The 14,973-nt window shown below is 40.4% G+C and overlaps 2 protein-coding genes across 29 annotated transcripts in view; one reads left to right on the top strand and one right to left on the bottom strand.

Moving 5' to 3' along the window:
* Positions 1–12,172, bottom strand: part of EIF4G3 (eukaryotic translation initiation factor 4 gamma 3) — a 373,254-nt gene extending 361,082 nt beyond the window's left edge. For 7 of the 13 annotated variants that reach the window (XM_077150955.1, XM_077150957.1, XM_077150961.1 and 4 more), the window contains exon 1: positions 12,059–12,172. The gene's annotated coding sequence lies outside the window, so the exon portion shown is untranslated. The remainder of the gene's footprint in view (positions 1–12,058) is intronic. The other 6 variants (XM_077150962.1, XM_077150963.1, XM_077150958.1 and 3 more) reach the window with 1 other exon arrangement.
* A 368-nt stretch (positions 12,173–12,540) lies between these two features.
* LOC143674792 (uncharacterized) overlaps positions 12,541–14,973 on the top strand; it is a 33,256-nt gene continuing 30,823 nt past the window's right edge. For 13 of the 16 annotated variants that reach the window (XM_077150978.1, XM_077150987.1, XM_077150983.1 and 10 more), the window contains exons 1-2: positions 12,541–13,406; positions 13,601–13,742. In XM_077150978.1, the coding sequence (XP_077007093.1) occupies positions 12,712–13,104 (393 nt within the window). In that variant the 5' untranslated portion in view covers positions 12,541–12,711 and the 3' untranslated portion in view covers positions 13,105–13,406; positions 13,601–13,742. Of the gene's footprint in view, positions 13,407–13,600; positions 14,155–14,973 lie in introns of those variants that run through there. The other 3 variants (XM_077150988.1, XM_077150981.1, XM_077150989.1) reach the window with 3 other exon arrangements.

Genomic DNA, 14,973 nt, shown 5'->3' with positions numbered 1-14,973 from the left:
ATATAGCACTTAAAAAATCAAAAGAGGAAAATCACATGATCATCTCCATTGATGCTAAAAAAGCATTTGACAAAATTTAACACCCTTTTCTGATAAAAACAATTCAAAGGTAGGCTAAAAGGTAACTTCCTCAACATGATAAAGGGCATATATGAAAAACCCATAGCCACTATCATACTCAATGGTGAGAGACTGAAAGCTTTCCCCCTAATATCAGAAATGAGACAAGGATGCCCTCTGACACCAATGTTATTCAACATTGCTAGCAAGAGCAATCAGGGAGAAAATGAAATAAAAGCCATACAAATTGGAAAGGAAGAAATAAAACTTTTGTTATTTGCAGATGACACGATACTATACTTGGAAAACCCTGAGAAACTTACAACAGCGTTACTTGAGCTAATAAATTCAGCAAGGTGGCAGGATATAAAATTAATGTGCAAAAATCAGCAATGTTTTTATACACAAGCAATGACCTAACTGGGGCGTCAATTAAGGAAAATAACCCATTCAAAACAGCAATTAACAGAATCAAGTATCAAGGAATGAACTTAGCTAGAGTTGTAAAGGTCTTGTACACAGAAAACTATGGAACATTACTAAAAGAAATCAAAGAAGATCTAAATAGATGGAGAGACATTCCCTACTCATGTATAGGCAGGTGAAATGTAGTTAAAATGTCAATTCTACCCAAACTGATCTACAGATTCAACACAGTACCAATCAAAATTCCAATAACCTACTTTGAAGTCTTTGAAAAGATAGCTACCTGATTCATGTGGAAAGGAAGGAGACCCCAAATAGTTAAATACACCCTAAAAAAGAAGAACAAAGTGGAAGGATTAACATTTCCTAATTTTAAAACTTATTATAAAGCCAGTGGTCAAAATAGCATGGTTCTGGCACAAAAATAGAAGTATTGACCAATGGAATCAAATGGAGAGTGCAGAAATAGACCACCAAATCTATGGTCAACTGATCTTTGACAAGGCCCCCAAAACCACTGAACTGGTACAAAAGTCTTTTCAATAAATGAGCATGGAAGAACTGGATGTCAATAGCCAAAAGAACAAAAGAGGATCCTTACCACACACCCTATACAAAAATTAACTCAAAGTGGATTGAACACCTAAACATAAGAACTAGTACCATAAAACTCCTAGAAAAAAATGTAGGGAGGCATCCTCAAGACCTAGTAATTGGAGGTACCTACCTAAACTTTACACCCAAACCCACCAACTAAAGAAAAAATATGATAAATGGGAACTCCTCAAAATCAAATGCTTTTGTGCCTCAAAAGACTTTGTCAAAAAGGTGAAAAAGCAGCCAACTCAATGGGAGAAAATATTTGGAAATCACAATCAGAAAGAGTTTGATATCCTGTATACATAAAGAAATCATACAACTCAACAACAAAAGAACAAACAACCCAATTATAAAATGGGCTAAAGATATGAATAGAACAAATACAGATGGTTCAAAAGCACATGAAGAGATGCTCATTTTCACTGGCTATAGGGAAATGCAAATAAAAACTACAATGAGATACCACCTCACACCTGTAAGAATGGCTGCTATTAACAAAACAGGAAACGACAAATGTTGGAGAGAATATGGAGAAACTGGGACACTTACGCACCGCAGGTGGGAATGTATAATGGTACAGCCACAGACAGTTAAGCAACTGTCCTAGGAAACTAAATATGGAGTTGCCCTACGACCTGGCGATACCACTATTTAGTATATACTCAGAAGAGCTGAAAGCAGTGACACAAACAGAAATTTGAACACCGATGTTCATAGCAGTATTACTGAGTCACCAAAAGATGGAAACAATCCAAGTGCCCATCAACAGACAAGTGGATTAAGAAAATGTGGTAATGCATACAATGGAATATTATGTACCAGTAAGATGAAATGATTACCTGAAGCATATGACAAAATGAATGAGGTTTGAGGATATAATGTTGAGTGAAATAAGCCAAACCCAAAAGGATAGATACAACTCCACTTTTATGACCATGGTGAAGGTAAAATCAGAGGCTTATAATATAAAGTATAGGGGATCTAGAGACACTAGAAGCTAGAGATGGGTGAACAGTTAGCTAATGAGGTTGAACTTAAATGTAAGGGAGCAGATAGATGTGAAGGCAGTTCACTAGTGAGTGAATAAGTAATATTACCGTACAGAAGGTGAAAGTGATTGAAAGGGGTTGTATAGACCCATGTGTCCCACCAATTAACACTATAAATAAGTTCTAACATAAACTACTCTAAAGGTATGAACCCTGTACAAAGAGTGCATAAGTTCAGGGTATGGGGGAAAACTGCTATTGCATGCCATGCGCTACGTTTAACAGGAACACATTAACAGTACCACAGCAACACCAGGGGTAAATAACGGGGGGAGGGACAAGAGTTAAGGGGAGGTTTGGACTTTCTATTTGGTGAGGGTGTGATTCTCTTAGGAACAATGAAATTATCTAAAATTTAGAGTGTTAATGGACAGTTGACTTTGGACATTATACATGATGCCCAATGGATGGAAGTGGCTAAGGATAGATTGGCGAATGATAGTATCTACATATGAATGAATATTGTGCTGCTACAAGAAGGAACAAAGTTGTGAGGCATGCAACACTGTGAATGAATCTGTGGGATATTTGGTAAGCAAAATAAACCAGAAACAAAAGTACAAATATTATATGGTCTCATTTAGAAAATACTTAAAATAACGGCCTAAGCTCTTTCGCAGTCACATTTAGTCTGGAGCAGTAATTGTTATTTCTGGATTTTGAGAGACTGTTTTATATATGTATAACCTGGTATTCAGAGATAAGAACAAAGCTGATCAGGTTGGGATCGAGGTAATTCAGAATACGGGAGTAAGGAAGACATTGTCTGTATTTTAGATCCTCATCTACTCTTTCAGACCAAAGGAAAAAAGGTTTATTTTGTCCGGAACCTAAATCTTCTGTAGCATATAATCTAACTCAACCTGTCTGGATAGATCTCTTAAACAACCCAAACACAGGAAGCCCAGAGTAAGAACAAGGGCCTTTAATTTTGTATAGCTTAATGTAATGTCTGCATACATCCCAGAGTATATTAAGCAGATAAGCAAAAAGCATTGGCAGGGTGGGCCACAGTGGCTCAGTGGCAGAATTCTCGCCTGCTATGCCAGAGACCTACGTTCAATTCCCAGTTGCCTGCCCTTACAAAAAAATAAATATGCATTGGCAAAGTCCCTTGAGGGATGGGAGAAAAAAATATGGAACTATTAAACTTCACCAGCAGGGAAATCTTCTGATATTGTGTCAAACATCAGGGATACCCAAATCAATTGGCCAAGCCCTTGATCTTGAGCCTTGCTCTTTTGAAACTTACTCGGTAGTGGAGAAGCTTAGCCTACCTATAGGTATGCCTAAGAGTTACTTCTGGAGGATCTCTTTTATTGCTCAGATGTGGCCTCTCTCTAAGCCCAACTCTGCAAGTGAAATCATTGCCCTCCCCACTATGTGGGACACGACATCCAGGGGTGAGTCTCCCTGACAGCTTGGGAGATGACTCCCAGGGATGAGCCTGGCCCTGGGACCGTTCAATTCGACAGTGCCATCCTGACCAAAACGGGGAAAACAAATATAACAAATAAGGTGGCTGAGAGAGTTCAAACAGAGTAGAGAGGCTACTCTGGAGGTCACTCTTACACAAGCTTCAGTTAGATATTGCTACCTATCATAGCTTGCCAAACCCCAACCAAAACCATTCCTGCCAATCCTAAAGAACACCTAGAATGTTATATAAGATTCTACAAAGGGTCCAAACACTAGGATAACTTTTCAGAAACCTACAACCTCCAGATGAGTCCCTAGCCAGATAAGCCCTGAAATACAGAGGGGCCAACCTCTCCAGAACATCAACTATTTCCATCCCCCGTCCCATATTATGGACAGTCCTCTTCAATATGAAAAAGTTACATGGGCATAGCCCAAATACCCCTAAAGAGTGGGAAAAAGATCAAAGGTGATGGTGGAGTTATACAGAGAAGGTAACGTTTAACAAATAAGTATGACTGCTGAATCATTATATTGATATCTCTTTTAGGGTCCAGTTATCTTAGAGCAGATAGTAGTAAAAGCCTAAAACTGCAGAATTGTAACCCATACCAAACTCTGAAATTTGTTCTACAACTAATTGTTACAATGTGCTTTGAAATTTATTGCTTTCTTATATATATGTTATTTTTCACAAAAAAGAAAAAAAAAGTTGATTCTGATGATAAATGCACAGCTATATGATGATATGGTGAACCACTGGATGATTACATTTTATGTGAATATATAATATACATCAATGAAAAAAGATTAGAGCAATTGATTGTATTCTGCATAAGGAATAAGGGGGAAATAAGAATAACATTTTCAAAGGTGGAGGAAAAAACAGAGACAAAATGGTGGAAAATTAGGTGAGAACAGAATGAAGGAAAATTTACTTTATTGTCTATTTCTAATTTGGGGGTTCCTAACATGAGTTCTAAGGTATATTCATCGTATTATGTGTCAGCACAGAAACAATATAAACATATTTCATTTTGAGGTTTCCTCTCCAAAAATTGCACATACCTTTATCATCACTGCTTAAGGTGATTTGCTGTAGCCTATATGTTAAAAAGCTTTCTCTTCAATTATTCTCTTTTAAATCTAGAGAATCTTAGAACAGCTATACATTAACATTGACTGCTGTTTATACAATCATAAACATAATCATGTATTCATTCATAATTTTAACATATAAACTTAAAATGTAAATAATTATCTTTTATCTTAATAAAGCAGAAGCATCTGATCAAAGTGTGGTTGGTAAGACAGGTCAATAATATTTCATGCTGTTTTTCATAAATGGAAGGATATATTTTCAATAAGTACAGTTTGCTCAAAGCAAAAATATTATTTACCAACTATTTTTCAATGATGTGTTTAGAATTTTAGGATTAAGATTCCTAGTAGGTATTTAAATCCTCATGGCAAGAATAAAAAAATAGGTAAATGTATCTCAAGTTCCCTTATAAGTTTCTGATTCATTGTTTCAGTGTATTAAGAAAATAATCTGATGGAATTATGGATTTAAGTACAGGATCATTTAGGTTTATCATATATGGGGGCCCAGATCCCCACAACACTACTTGATGCATGCACAGTAATCTCTAGTGAGTGGAAAAATAATTAGCCATATTATGTAAGTATATCCAATACTTATGGAATATTTCACATGGTGCAGTATTGAATTTCTTGATCTGTAAATTGGGAAAAATATTGCACTAATTAAAAACAGCAATTACACTCTTCTTAATGTTGAGGTTATCATCACAGTGTACCAATGTGATCATTAATTGATAAAGTATAATGCACTGTAAACCTAAGAAAAAACTATATATGTAATCTGATCTTAGTTATGTTACAAAAAGGACAGAATTTAAGTCCACTAAAATTAAAGTCCATGGACAAAAGGACAAAAAGGAAATGCAGCAAAATGTTAAGCTATTGCTATGTCATAAGATTATAGGTGATTTTTCACTTCCTTTTCTATATATTTTACATTCCCTGATTTGATTATGTTACTTTCTTCTAATCACAGAACAAATTTTTAAATAATAACATTTGACTGCAGACGTTTTTCATCTTTGGCCTTTATATTAGCCCTATCCTCGGTTTCTACACTTCAAATTTAACTCAGTCACTTTAGTTTTGTAAACTGGGTCATTGCTATTTCATCTCAAAGGAAATTATGGAACTATCTGCAATTCAATTACACCTCAGTGCAGCACTATTTTAGAGCAGTCTTGAGTACTAAAAGTGAGTTGCGAAGCCCATCTATTTTACTCCTAAACTGATCTTACAAAAACTCCCAGCCTCTCACTTACTTAGTCAACAATTCAACAAATATTTATCGATTGTCTATTATCTTCCAAACACTGCCTTAGGTGCTGGCAATACATCAGTGAAAACAACAGCCAAAAACTCTACCTTCATGGAGCTTACCGTCTATCAATAATGTTTTGTTAAGAGTCAGACAACACAAAGGCTCAAAGAAGTATAAAACAACTATTAGCTATTAAAGGTTATGAAGACTGACCAATTTCAAATGCACTTAAAATAGTTTAAACTATCTCAAATTTCAGCTGAGGTTACAGGAGAAAGGAAAAACCATTTCTGGTTGGCAATAAGCCAAAGAACTAGAAGTCATTTGAGAGCTCAGGAGCAGCATGAGATTCTGCAACTTGTCACTGATATAAATCTCAGCAGTAGTTAACAAATTGCTTGAAGTCATTGTGCCTGGCTAATAATAAAAAATAGTTTCCTATTTATTAGCTCAAAATATTCCTAAAGTAAAATTAGGAATGTGTCTCCTTACAGGATTTTAGTTAGAACTTACTTTTCTCCATACTTCACAAAGAACTTGTACCATCGCCCACAGCAAGCCAGCATCTGACCACAGCAACCTTTTTTTAAGGTCTCGAACCACCCCACTAACATCTATACAGTCTTTACTCCTAAAATCACAGAGGTGTTTCAGTCTACTTGGCTAAAGCTAGCATTAATAAGCCCAAAACAAGAGACTTCTTTCTCATATGAATAAGTTGCCTCCCCTCTGTTCCATGTTAGCATGCTCCTAGCACGAACAAGCTACCACAGAAATATGTCACTAACCATCAAACAAACAGAGTAAAAACAACAACAATAATAGTTCTCTGTAAAACCTTCACCTCTACTGGCAAGAACACCACAAACTTCGAAGTTCTGGTGATCAGAAGATGCTTTAGAATCATAAACCATTTTAATTCAAGAGGGTCAGAGAATAAGTAAATCCAACCCCTTCATTTTAGAAAAGGGGATTTATGAACAGAGCAGTTATGTAACCAGTACAAGATGTACACATCTATTAAAATGGAAGAGGCCAAACTCATATCCAGATTGTACGACTCTAAATCAAGTGTATTTCTCAACACTCCAAACTAAACCTATTTATATTTTAAGAATGGTGATAATGGCTAGCAGGTACTATCTCCAATCCAAAGACTAATATCAAAAAGGCAGAGGTATTATGAGATAAAGCTGAAAGACCAGGAAAGGATACACTACGAAGACAGATATGTCTCTCATTCTCACATACTAATTTTTTAGATTATGATGCAGAAGATACCACCAATTCATAACAATTGTGCTTTGATAGCCACTTTCTCTGTTACTTTAGCTTTTCTGCTCCTGAAATATAACTGAAACGCATTTATTAAAAGTTCTAAGCAGTAGCTACACCAATGGAATTGGGAAAAGTTGCTGGCAAAAGAAAGCAATGTAAACCTGGGTTAATTCTTACTCATCCTTGTAACTTAGTTCAGATGTCAAACAAAGAAGTCCTAATTCCTCCTTCCCACAGGACCGAGCTCTTATAGCAGAGCTATCATTGCATTTAACTCACCATAATCTGTTTATTCTTCTGGATCAAGTTCTCTGAAAGTAAAGATTATATCGTAGCTTTTCAACTCTAGACCTAGCACTGGCTTCGGCACACAGCAGGTGCTGAATAAATGAACAAATGAAAAAACATCACGTATGCTGAAACCCCAAGAAATGGCTAAAAGTGGAACTCCTTTCCATTATGGTTTAAAATTGGTTTCTAAACATTTTTAGTAGTAGACCTTTATTAAAATCTTATCTGAAACCATACTGTAGAAAAACACAACCTATCAGTCCTCAGCAAGTTTAAATTCTCACAGCTTGACAGAAAATCCCTCACTCTGAAACTCAAAAACCTAGACCCTCATATTTAACACTTTTTTGATGGTGGGACTTAGGAGAAAAGACTGCTGTAACTATTTGATCTATAGAATTCTAGTTGCTAGTTATAATGCTATTTTGCTGGAAACCTTTCTAACTTCTGAGCAAGCAGAATCACGTATGGAATCAACTGTGGCAGGCCTATTCCAATGCTTTAAGGCTCAATGAGGTAAAGATAATCTACTTGCCTAGCAGAATGTCACTATGAACTAATTTAGACAAAGTACAGTATATCACTGTGTTCTAGATTACTCCAGAGGACTTCTTCATTGAATTCAGACCTTCACACAGCTATCAAACATTTCTCCCCACTCCAACAAGATTCAGTATGCAGACCTGGTGAAAAGTAGCTTGTCATAGAAGAAAGGGCATTCATGGGCTTTGGAGCCAGTCACAGCTTCACCACTAGGTAGATGGAAAACCTTGGAAACATTACTTAACTATTCTGCACTTCAGTTTCCTCATCTGTAAAACAGAGACAATACCTATCTCATTAGGGTTCTTGTGAAAATTAAATAAAAGCATGCATGCATGGCTCCTAAACCAGTAGGCACTCAATAAATAGATACCATTAGTAATAATATTCAAATTTTGTTTTGGTAAAGAGGGAAAAAAGAAAAAAGCAAAGAGAGAAAAAGAGACATTATTGACTTTAACCCAACCCATAAGATAAAACTGAAAATCCACATAAAAAAACAAAAATGAAAGAAAATTTCAATACCAAAAAAGCAATAGAATATTGGCTTTTAATATGTGTTTGTCACTTATCCATGACAAAATAGCTAGCTGGGGACACAGGCCATTTTCTGGTTGCCATAGGCTTTTACCAAATTTAGCTCCTGCAAAGCATTCACTGCCCTGACTTTCTCAACCAAAGTGGTTGCCCCAAAGTATCAGCAACCCTGAGAGAAATCACACTCTGAAGTTTCTGCATATAAATAGAGAGAACACAGTGTATTCTTAACAGACTGCAAAATTATTCTGTTTAAGTCAGAACTGTTTGGGCACTTCAGCTCAAACCTGAATTATCTGAAGGGAGAGCAATTTCTATCTGAAAGGCTCGTGTTTTTAATAGGGGCCCCAGAGAGCCCCTGAAAATATGAGCAAGATTTTCTGTATATGGACAGTATTCTGTGGAATCTAAACAACTTTCATCAAAATGTCAAAGTTATTAGTTACCCAGAAAAGGTTAAGAATTACTGTTAAGATTTTCAACAGAGCATCTTGGAGCCTCAACATAGAGACTGGGATGAACATTTCTCAAGGCAAGTATTTTGAAGAGCCATAAACTATAAGTTTCAAGTTGGATTATTATGCAAAACTTATGCGTATTTTTTCTTGCCTTTAGCATTTCTTATATCAGGGTATATCTTCTTCTTCCAGCATCCCTGCTCCCTACCTTCCCAGGACACAAGTATTGCCTCTAGAGTCAAAGGCCTCTACTTAAACAGGCCTTTTGGGCCCTGGAGTGCAATACTGAAGCCTACTTAGCAGGTTTGTTTATATTCATATCCTCTAATGCTAACATTTCCCTTCATTTCTTATTTGTCATTTGACACTAAGTACAAATAAAGAACACCTGACATGCAAACTGTTACAAATTTAAAATCCTGCATGAATTTACTAATTCAAACACAACTATACCCATATATCTAGGGAACTGAGGGAATGAATACTTGTTCAAATCAAGGAAACAATTTCAGCCATACCCTCAACCTCAATGCTTCAATGTTATCAATTTATCTTGTGATAACCATTTGCATCAAATACAAATTCCTACCCCCCCAACCCTGGGGAGAGAAAAGCAGAAACCTTGCATAAACACAAAGTACTGTCATTTGTTAGATTTTTTCACCCAATTTAGTTGCTATGAAAAAAAATACAATGTATTGGTTCCTAAGATGTAAAGTGATTGTAACTGAACTTGATCACTCTACAGAATTGCTTTATTCGATAAATTTTTAATCAATCCCCCATTACCAGTATAAACACTTTACCACTGTCATATTATAATGAAATCTGTAGCCCATACTTCATTTACTTAAGCTTTTAAATTTAAGCAATTGTAACATTTCAGTGTATAAAGCAAAGAGAAGATAACCATTGTGAAGTACATCAAGAGAAAAATTAATTTTAGCTTCTAAGTTGTATAAGGCAAAACACAATCTTAAAACCACAGAAAAACTAAGTATCCTATATTACCACGATGTTTAAAAATATCTCCATCAGAAATGTCTTAAATTTATTCCCTTTAACATTTGCTTTCTTTATTCTAAAGAAAATTAAGTTGCAGCTATAGTAACTACTTTTTTGTTGCAATCAACTCAGAACTTTTAAAGTTCTGAGAACTGAGAAAAAGCACACTTGAAATACTTAAGTCATAATCCTTTGTGTCCAAAGAGCACACCAAATCCACTAAGCACTGTCATATTCAGCACCGTGGTCTTATTACTTCGTACATCAAGAGCTCACACTACGTGATTCTCTACATTTGTTTAACTACCAAAATAGTTCAAAAATCAATTAATGAATAATTTGCTTGGTGGCACAGTACAGAAACTTACAACCCTAAGTACGGACAATAGGAAAAAAAAATGAAAAGAATTTAAATTCACAAAGTATTAAATGAAGATATGTGAGATCCAGCACTTGAAACCTGGCCTTGAAGTAGGCAAACAAGCCAACCTCTTCCCTCACAGTAAAGCAACGAGGGACATTGATCAAAACTAACCAGGTTTCCACTAGCAACACTAAAGCATCACTACCTTTCTTAGAGGGAAAAAAAAACACATTAGTGAACAATTCTTAATTGAACAGAATCATGCAGGGTAAAAACATTATGAAATCAGTAAACACATCACACTGGAATAGAGTTTATCTTTATACCCTGTGCCACACTGCCTGTATTGAAAAATGTAAACTAACAATATGTAAAACACAGAAAATGACACTTGACAAAAAGCAAAACAATGACCCGAAATGACTCAAAAGGGTGGATGCCTCTCCCTTCTCAATGTAATCAATACTGACAAGAATCAAACTAGACTGTGAAATAATCTGTGGGCCTCACAGCGGTTGGTTTCTTAATTGCTCAAACACCCTCCTCTCTCTGAAAGTCAAACACACAATGACACAAACACAAAACACAACACATCTAACATCCAATGATTATTTATTGATTTACACAAATACAACAGATGGGGACGGAGTGCATGATGAAATAGTCTCAGGTAGGTAATACCTTTCTAAATCTCCGTGGACTTCATGAATTCAACGTTTTACCTTCACCGGCTAGTTTTTGACTAAAATAACTTGCCACCAAATCTTTTCAATCAAAGCTGTCCAAAAATTCTACAATCGAGTAAATAACATGAAATTAGACACATTCAATACTAGACTTTTCTTCATGAGCCCCGGTACCCTCTAGACCATAAGCCTCTGAAAAGCCCTTTAAAAATGTTCAACATTAACACAAGCCTTCCAAGAAGTGAGACTTTGGGGTTGGTGGGTAATGTCAGTTAACTTCCTCTTCCTTTAAAAAGGTCAAAGACAGGGAAGTGTCCGGTGTAACATTTCCTCTTTAGGTCGCATTTCACCGCAAACCATATCGCAACGTTCCCAAATCGCTAAAAAACACTGGCCAAGGGCGAGTTTTCTGTAAATGTTCACAGTAGATTTAAAACCCGACTTACCTCGGCAACGAGCTGTTTAGTTTCAAATAAATTTACCAATAAAGTTTATTATGTATTAATAATAATAATAATTAGGGGAGCCCACTAAACCCCGCTGCAGGGGGAGCTGAAAGGAGGTGAAGAGGGTGTAGGAGGAGGGTGTAGTCCTCACAACAATCATAGAAAATCCTTCCCTGCAGTGTTGGTCCCAGGCTACCAGGAAATTCTGCCTAATTAAAGGGGGGGTGGGGGTTAAGGAAGGAGGAGGAGAGAAGGGAGAAGGGTCCCCCAGCTCTCGGAGGAAAGGACGGCAGAAAAGCATGGCCTGGTGGAGCTAGTTTTCACAGTATTGCAGAGGGTCCGGTGGTCCCCCGCAGTGCTGCTGTCCGGGCACCCCAAAAGCTCCGGCCAAGCCCGGTACGGGGGCCTGAAAGGCAGCCCCTTTCCTGGCTGCGCTGTGGCGGCAGGCAGGGCGGTCCCCAGAGGGGGCCACAACCCCCTTGGTTTACAGCGAAGCGAGTCGAAGGGGTGGCAGGAAGGTGAAAAGGATACTGTTGGGGCGCCTGGGTCTGGAGGGCCCTGATGTTCGGGTGAGGGGCCGCTGCTGCTGCCGCTGCTGCCGCTGCTGCCGCCGCCGCCGCCGCTGCTGCTGCCGGGTGAGGAGGCGGTACCGGTACCGCTGCTGCTGCTGCTACCGCCGCCGCCGCCGCCGCCGCTCCGGTGCCGGGTCCGGTTCCTGCTGCAGCCGCTGAGCCTGATTTCAGAGCCGGTTTCTGCGGTAAACTCATGGCAAAGCGAAGCCACCAACCCCCCCAGAGCGGGACCGGGCGCGCCGGGGTGCAGGGGCCGGGGGCAGCGGGGGGGCGGGATGGGGGCAGACCCGGGGAGGCGGCGGGAGCGGGGGTTCGGGGAAAGGCTGGGAGAAGGAAGAGGAGGGGGCCGGGGCCGGTCACACACGCCCGCCGCCGCCGCCGACGCCGCCGACGCCGCCGCCGCCGCCGGCAGCAGCAGCCGCCCCGCGGGCCAGCACCACCGGCTGCCGGTCTCCGTGACAACGCGACCCCAGGGGGGGGGGCCGGACCCGGCGGGGACAGGAGGCGGAGAGACCGGACCTTTCACGGCAATATCCTCATTGGTCGGCGGCGGGGGTCTTTATCCCCCTCCCCAGGGGAAGCGGCGCCCTTCTCGGTTACGGGGCTCAGGCGATGCCGGCGGATTTTCTTCACTCAACGAGCAGAGCATCCAACATGGCGCTGCGGCCGCCTCCAGCAGTCCGGCAGGACGGCCGCTCGGAAAACTTCGGGTCTTTTCGGAGTGGCTCGGAAGACCGAGGATGGGAAGCCTCTTCGGCTGTTTTCGGAAACCACGAGCGGTCGGGACTCTTCGGAAACCCTCGAGTACGTCTTCGGCCGCCGTTCGGGGGCGTTCTGGGGCTGGCTCGTTTCCTCGGGATAGATCGACGCAGGGAGCTCTGGGCGGGAGGAGAGACCAAAAGCGAAATCTGGCCTGCTGGGGCCCTCCTTGCGGCCGAGCGTCTAAGAACAATGGTGTCGGCCCTAGAGCTTGTGGTCTGCAGAGCCCTGCCCGCAGGGGCGTAGAGGCGGTGAGGCGAGAAACCTCGGTTACTGGGGAATGAACCGCTTAAACAGAATGAAACCCGTTGGACTGGAACCCGCTGCGTTGGAATTATTAGCATAACAAATGCCATTCGCCAGCCCTTAACAACGTATTTCCCATCCATTATGTCGACATTTCATCCTCATACACTCTGAGAGGTAAACGGAATAAGGCGCACCATTTCCTGAAGGCCCTGAGACTCAGAGTAAAAATGACTGGCCCAAGGTCACCCGACCGGGAAAGAACAGAGCCAGGCCTGGAACTAAATTCCTCCTTCATCTGGGTGAGCCATGCCGCCTCCCAGATTGGTTGGGGGCATGATCTGAGTGTTCTGTGAATCTCCTTCCCAAGATCTACCCCAGGACTGAAGGCCCTTTGGCCATCAGTCAGTCATCACCTCCCCTAGTGTCTTATGCGGGGATAACACTTGTTGATAACCTTGGTAACTTGCCATCAAATAATTCCTTTTCTCCATAGGTGAACTGACTTAGCATCCCCCCTTCTCCACATGCCCTAACCTCCACTCCGCACCGGCTCCCACTCCACCACAAGCAGGGCCTTTTCCTAGAGACAGTGACACTGAGTGGAAAGGAATAGCAGGGATCTCCAAGCAATCCAGGTAATAATGATTACCAGGCATGGCACTGAGTGCTTCATGTATTATCTCATGGAGTCTTGTGAAATAGATACTACCCATTTTACAAATGAAGAAACAGGCATAGGAAGGCACAATACCTTCACACAACACATTATTTAAGAGCTGGGAAAATTGTGTCCTACATGGACAAGAGACTTACCCAAGGTCACATGAAGAGTGTACGTGACAGAGCCACAGTCATCCAGAGCCCAGACTGGATCTCACTGCATAGTGAGAGAGAAGGATGGCAGTATTCTGGAGCAGGCATTGGTTGTCCCCAGAGGAGCATTGTATGGTTGTCCAGGCATCCAGTATTCCCAGAGCCCACCACGCTGCCTCTGGCAGAGACCTGTATTCCCCCAAGAATAAACATACCTCTCCATCTTCATCTGAAGAGCTGGAAGACAGCCTGAGACTTGGTTTATACATTCCTCATGGGTGGGTGATGGTATTTTACTTATTCATGAGCATATTGGACCAGGGTTCTGTCTCTCTTAGTGAACCAGGGATTGGGCTCAGAAAGAATCCCTTCATTTCTGAATTGACGTTTGTGTGACTTGGTTTACAGCATCCTGGTGACATAATCTTTACAAACCAGGTGACCTGGTAATCTCAACTTTCCACTACTTAAAGCTCACAAGAAAACTTAAAAAGTGCTATGGCAAGCAGGGTTTTCTAGCCCCTTCAGTCCTCCTGTTGGAGAGAACTAGCCTGTTAGCATAAAAACAAGTCACCTTATGCAAAGAGAAGCCATCCTTATTAATCACAGTGGGGTTGGTTTGTCATTAGTTGCTCCACTAAAACATGTAAACATTGGCCCACAGAGGGTAGAGCTGAGCATGGACCTTGGAGACCCAAGATCTAGACCCTAGACAATTAAGTAGAGATGGGAGGCCAAGAGGTTAAAAAAAAAAAAAAAAGAAAGACCAAGATGGGAGAGACTGCAAGATACCCATCTAATGTGTGGGTATAGAGAAGGCCCCATGGGAAAAGTAGAGAAATGTTTTTGCCCCATCCCTGTAACTACAAGCATGTTCATGATAGGCCACAAATTTTCTTCAAGTAAAGAACTAAACAAGCAGGCCCTTCCAGACACCGCAGGGCCCACTGGTGGAAAGGCATGTGAGGGTGCTTGTTCCTTTCAAAGGGCCCAAGGTCACCCAGCCAGAAAAGGACAGAGTCACGCCTGAAACTAAATTCCACATTCATCTAG

This window comes from Tamandua tetradactyla, chromosome 2 (assembly GCF_023851605.1).
Source record: "Tamandua tetradactyla isolate mTamTet1 chromosome 2, mTamTet1.pri, whole genome shotgun sequence".
In the NCBI taxonomy this organism is placed as follows: domain Eukaryota; kingdom Metazoa; phylum Chordata; class Mammalia; order Pilosa; family Myrmecophagidae; genus Tamandua; species Tamandua tetradactyla.
Note: the sequence above shows the minus strand (reverse complement) of the source record. Positions and strands in the feature narration are given on the sequence as shown.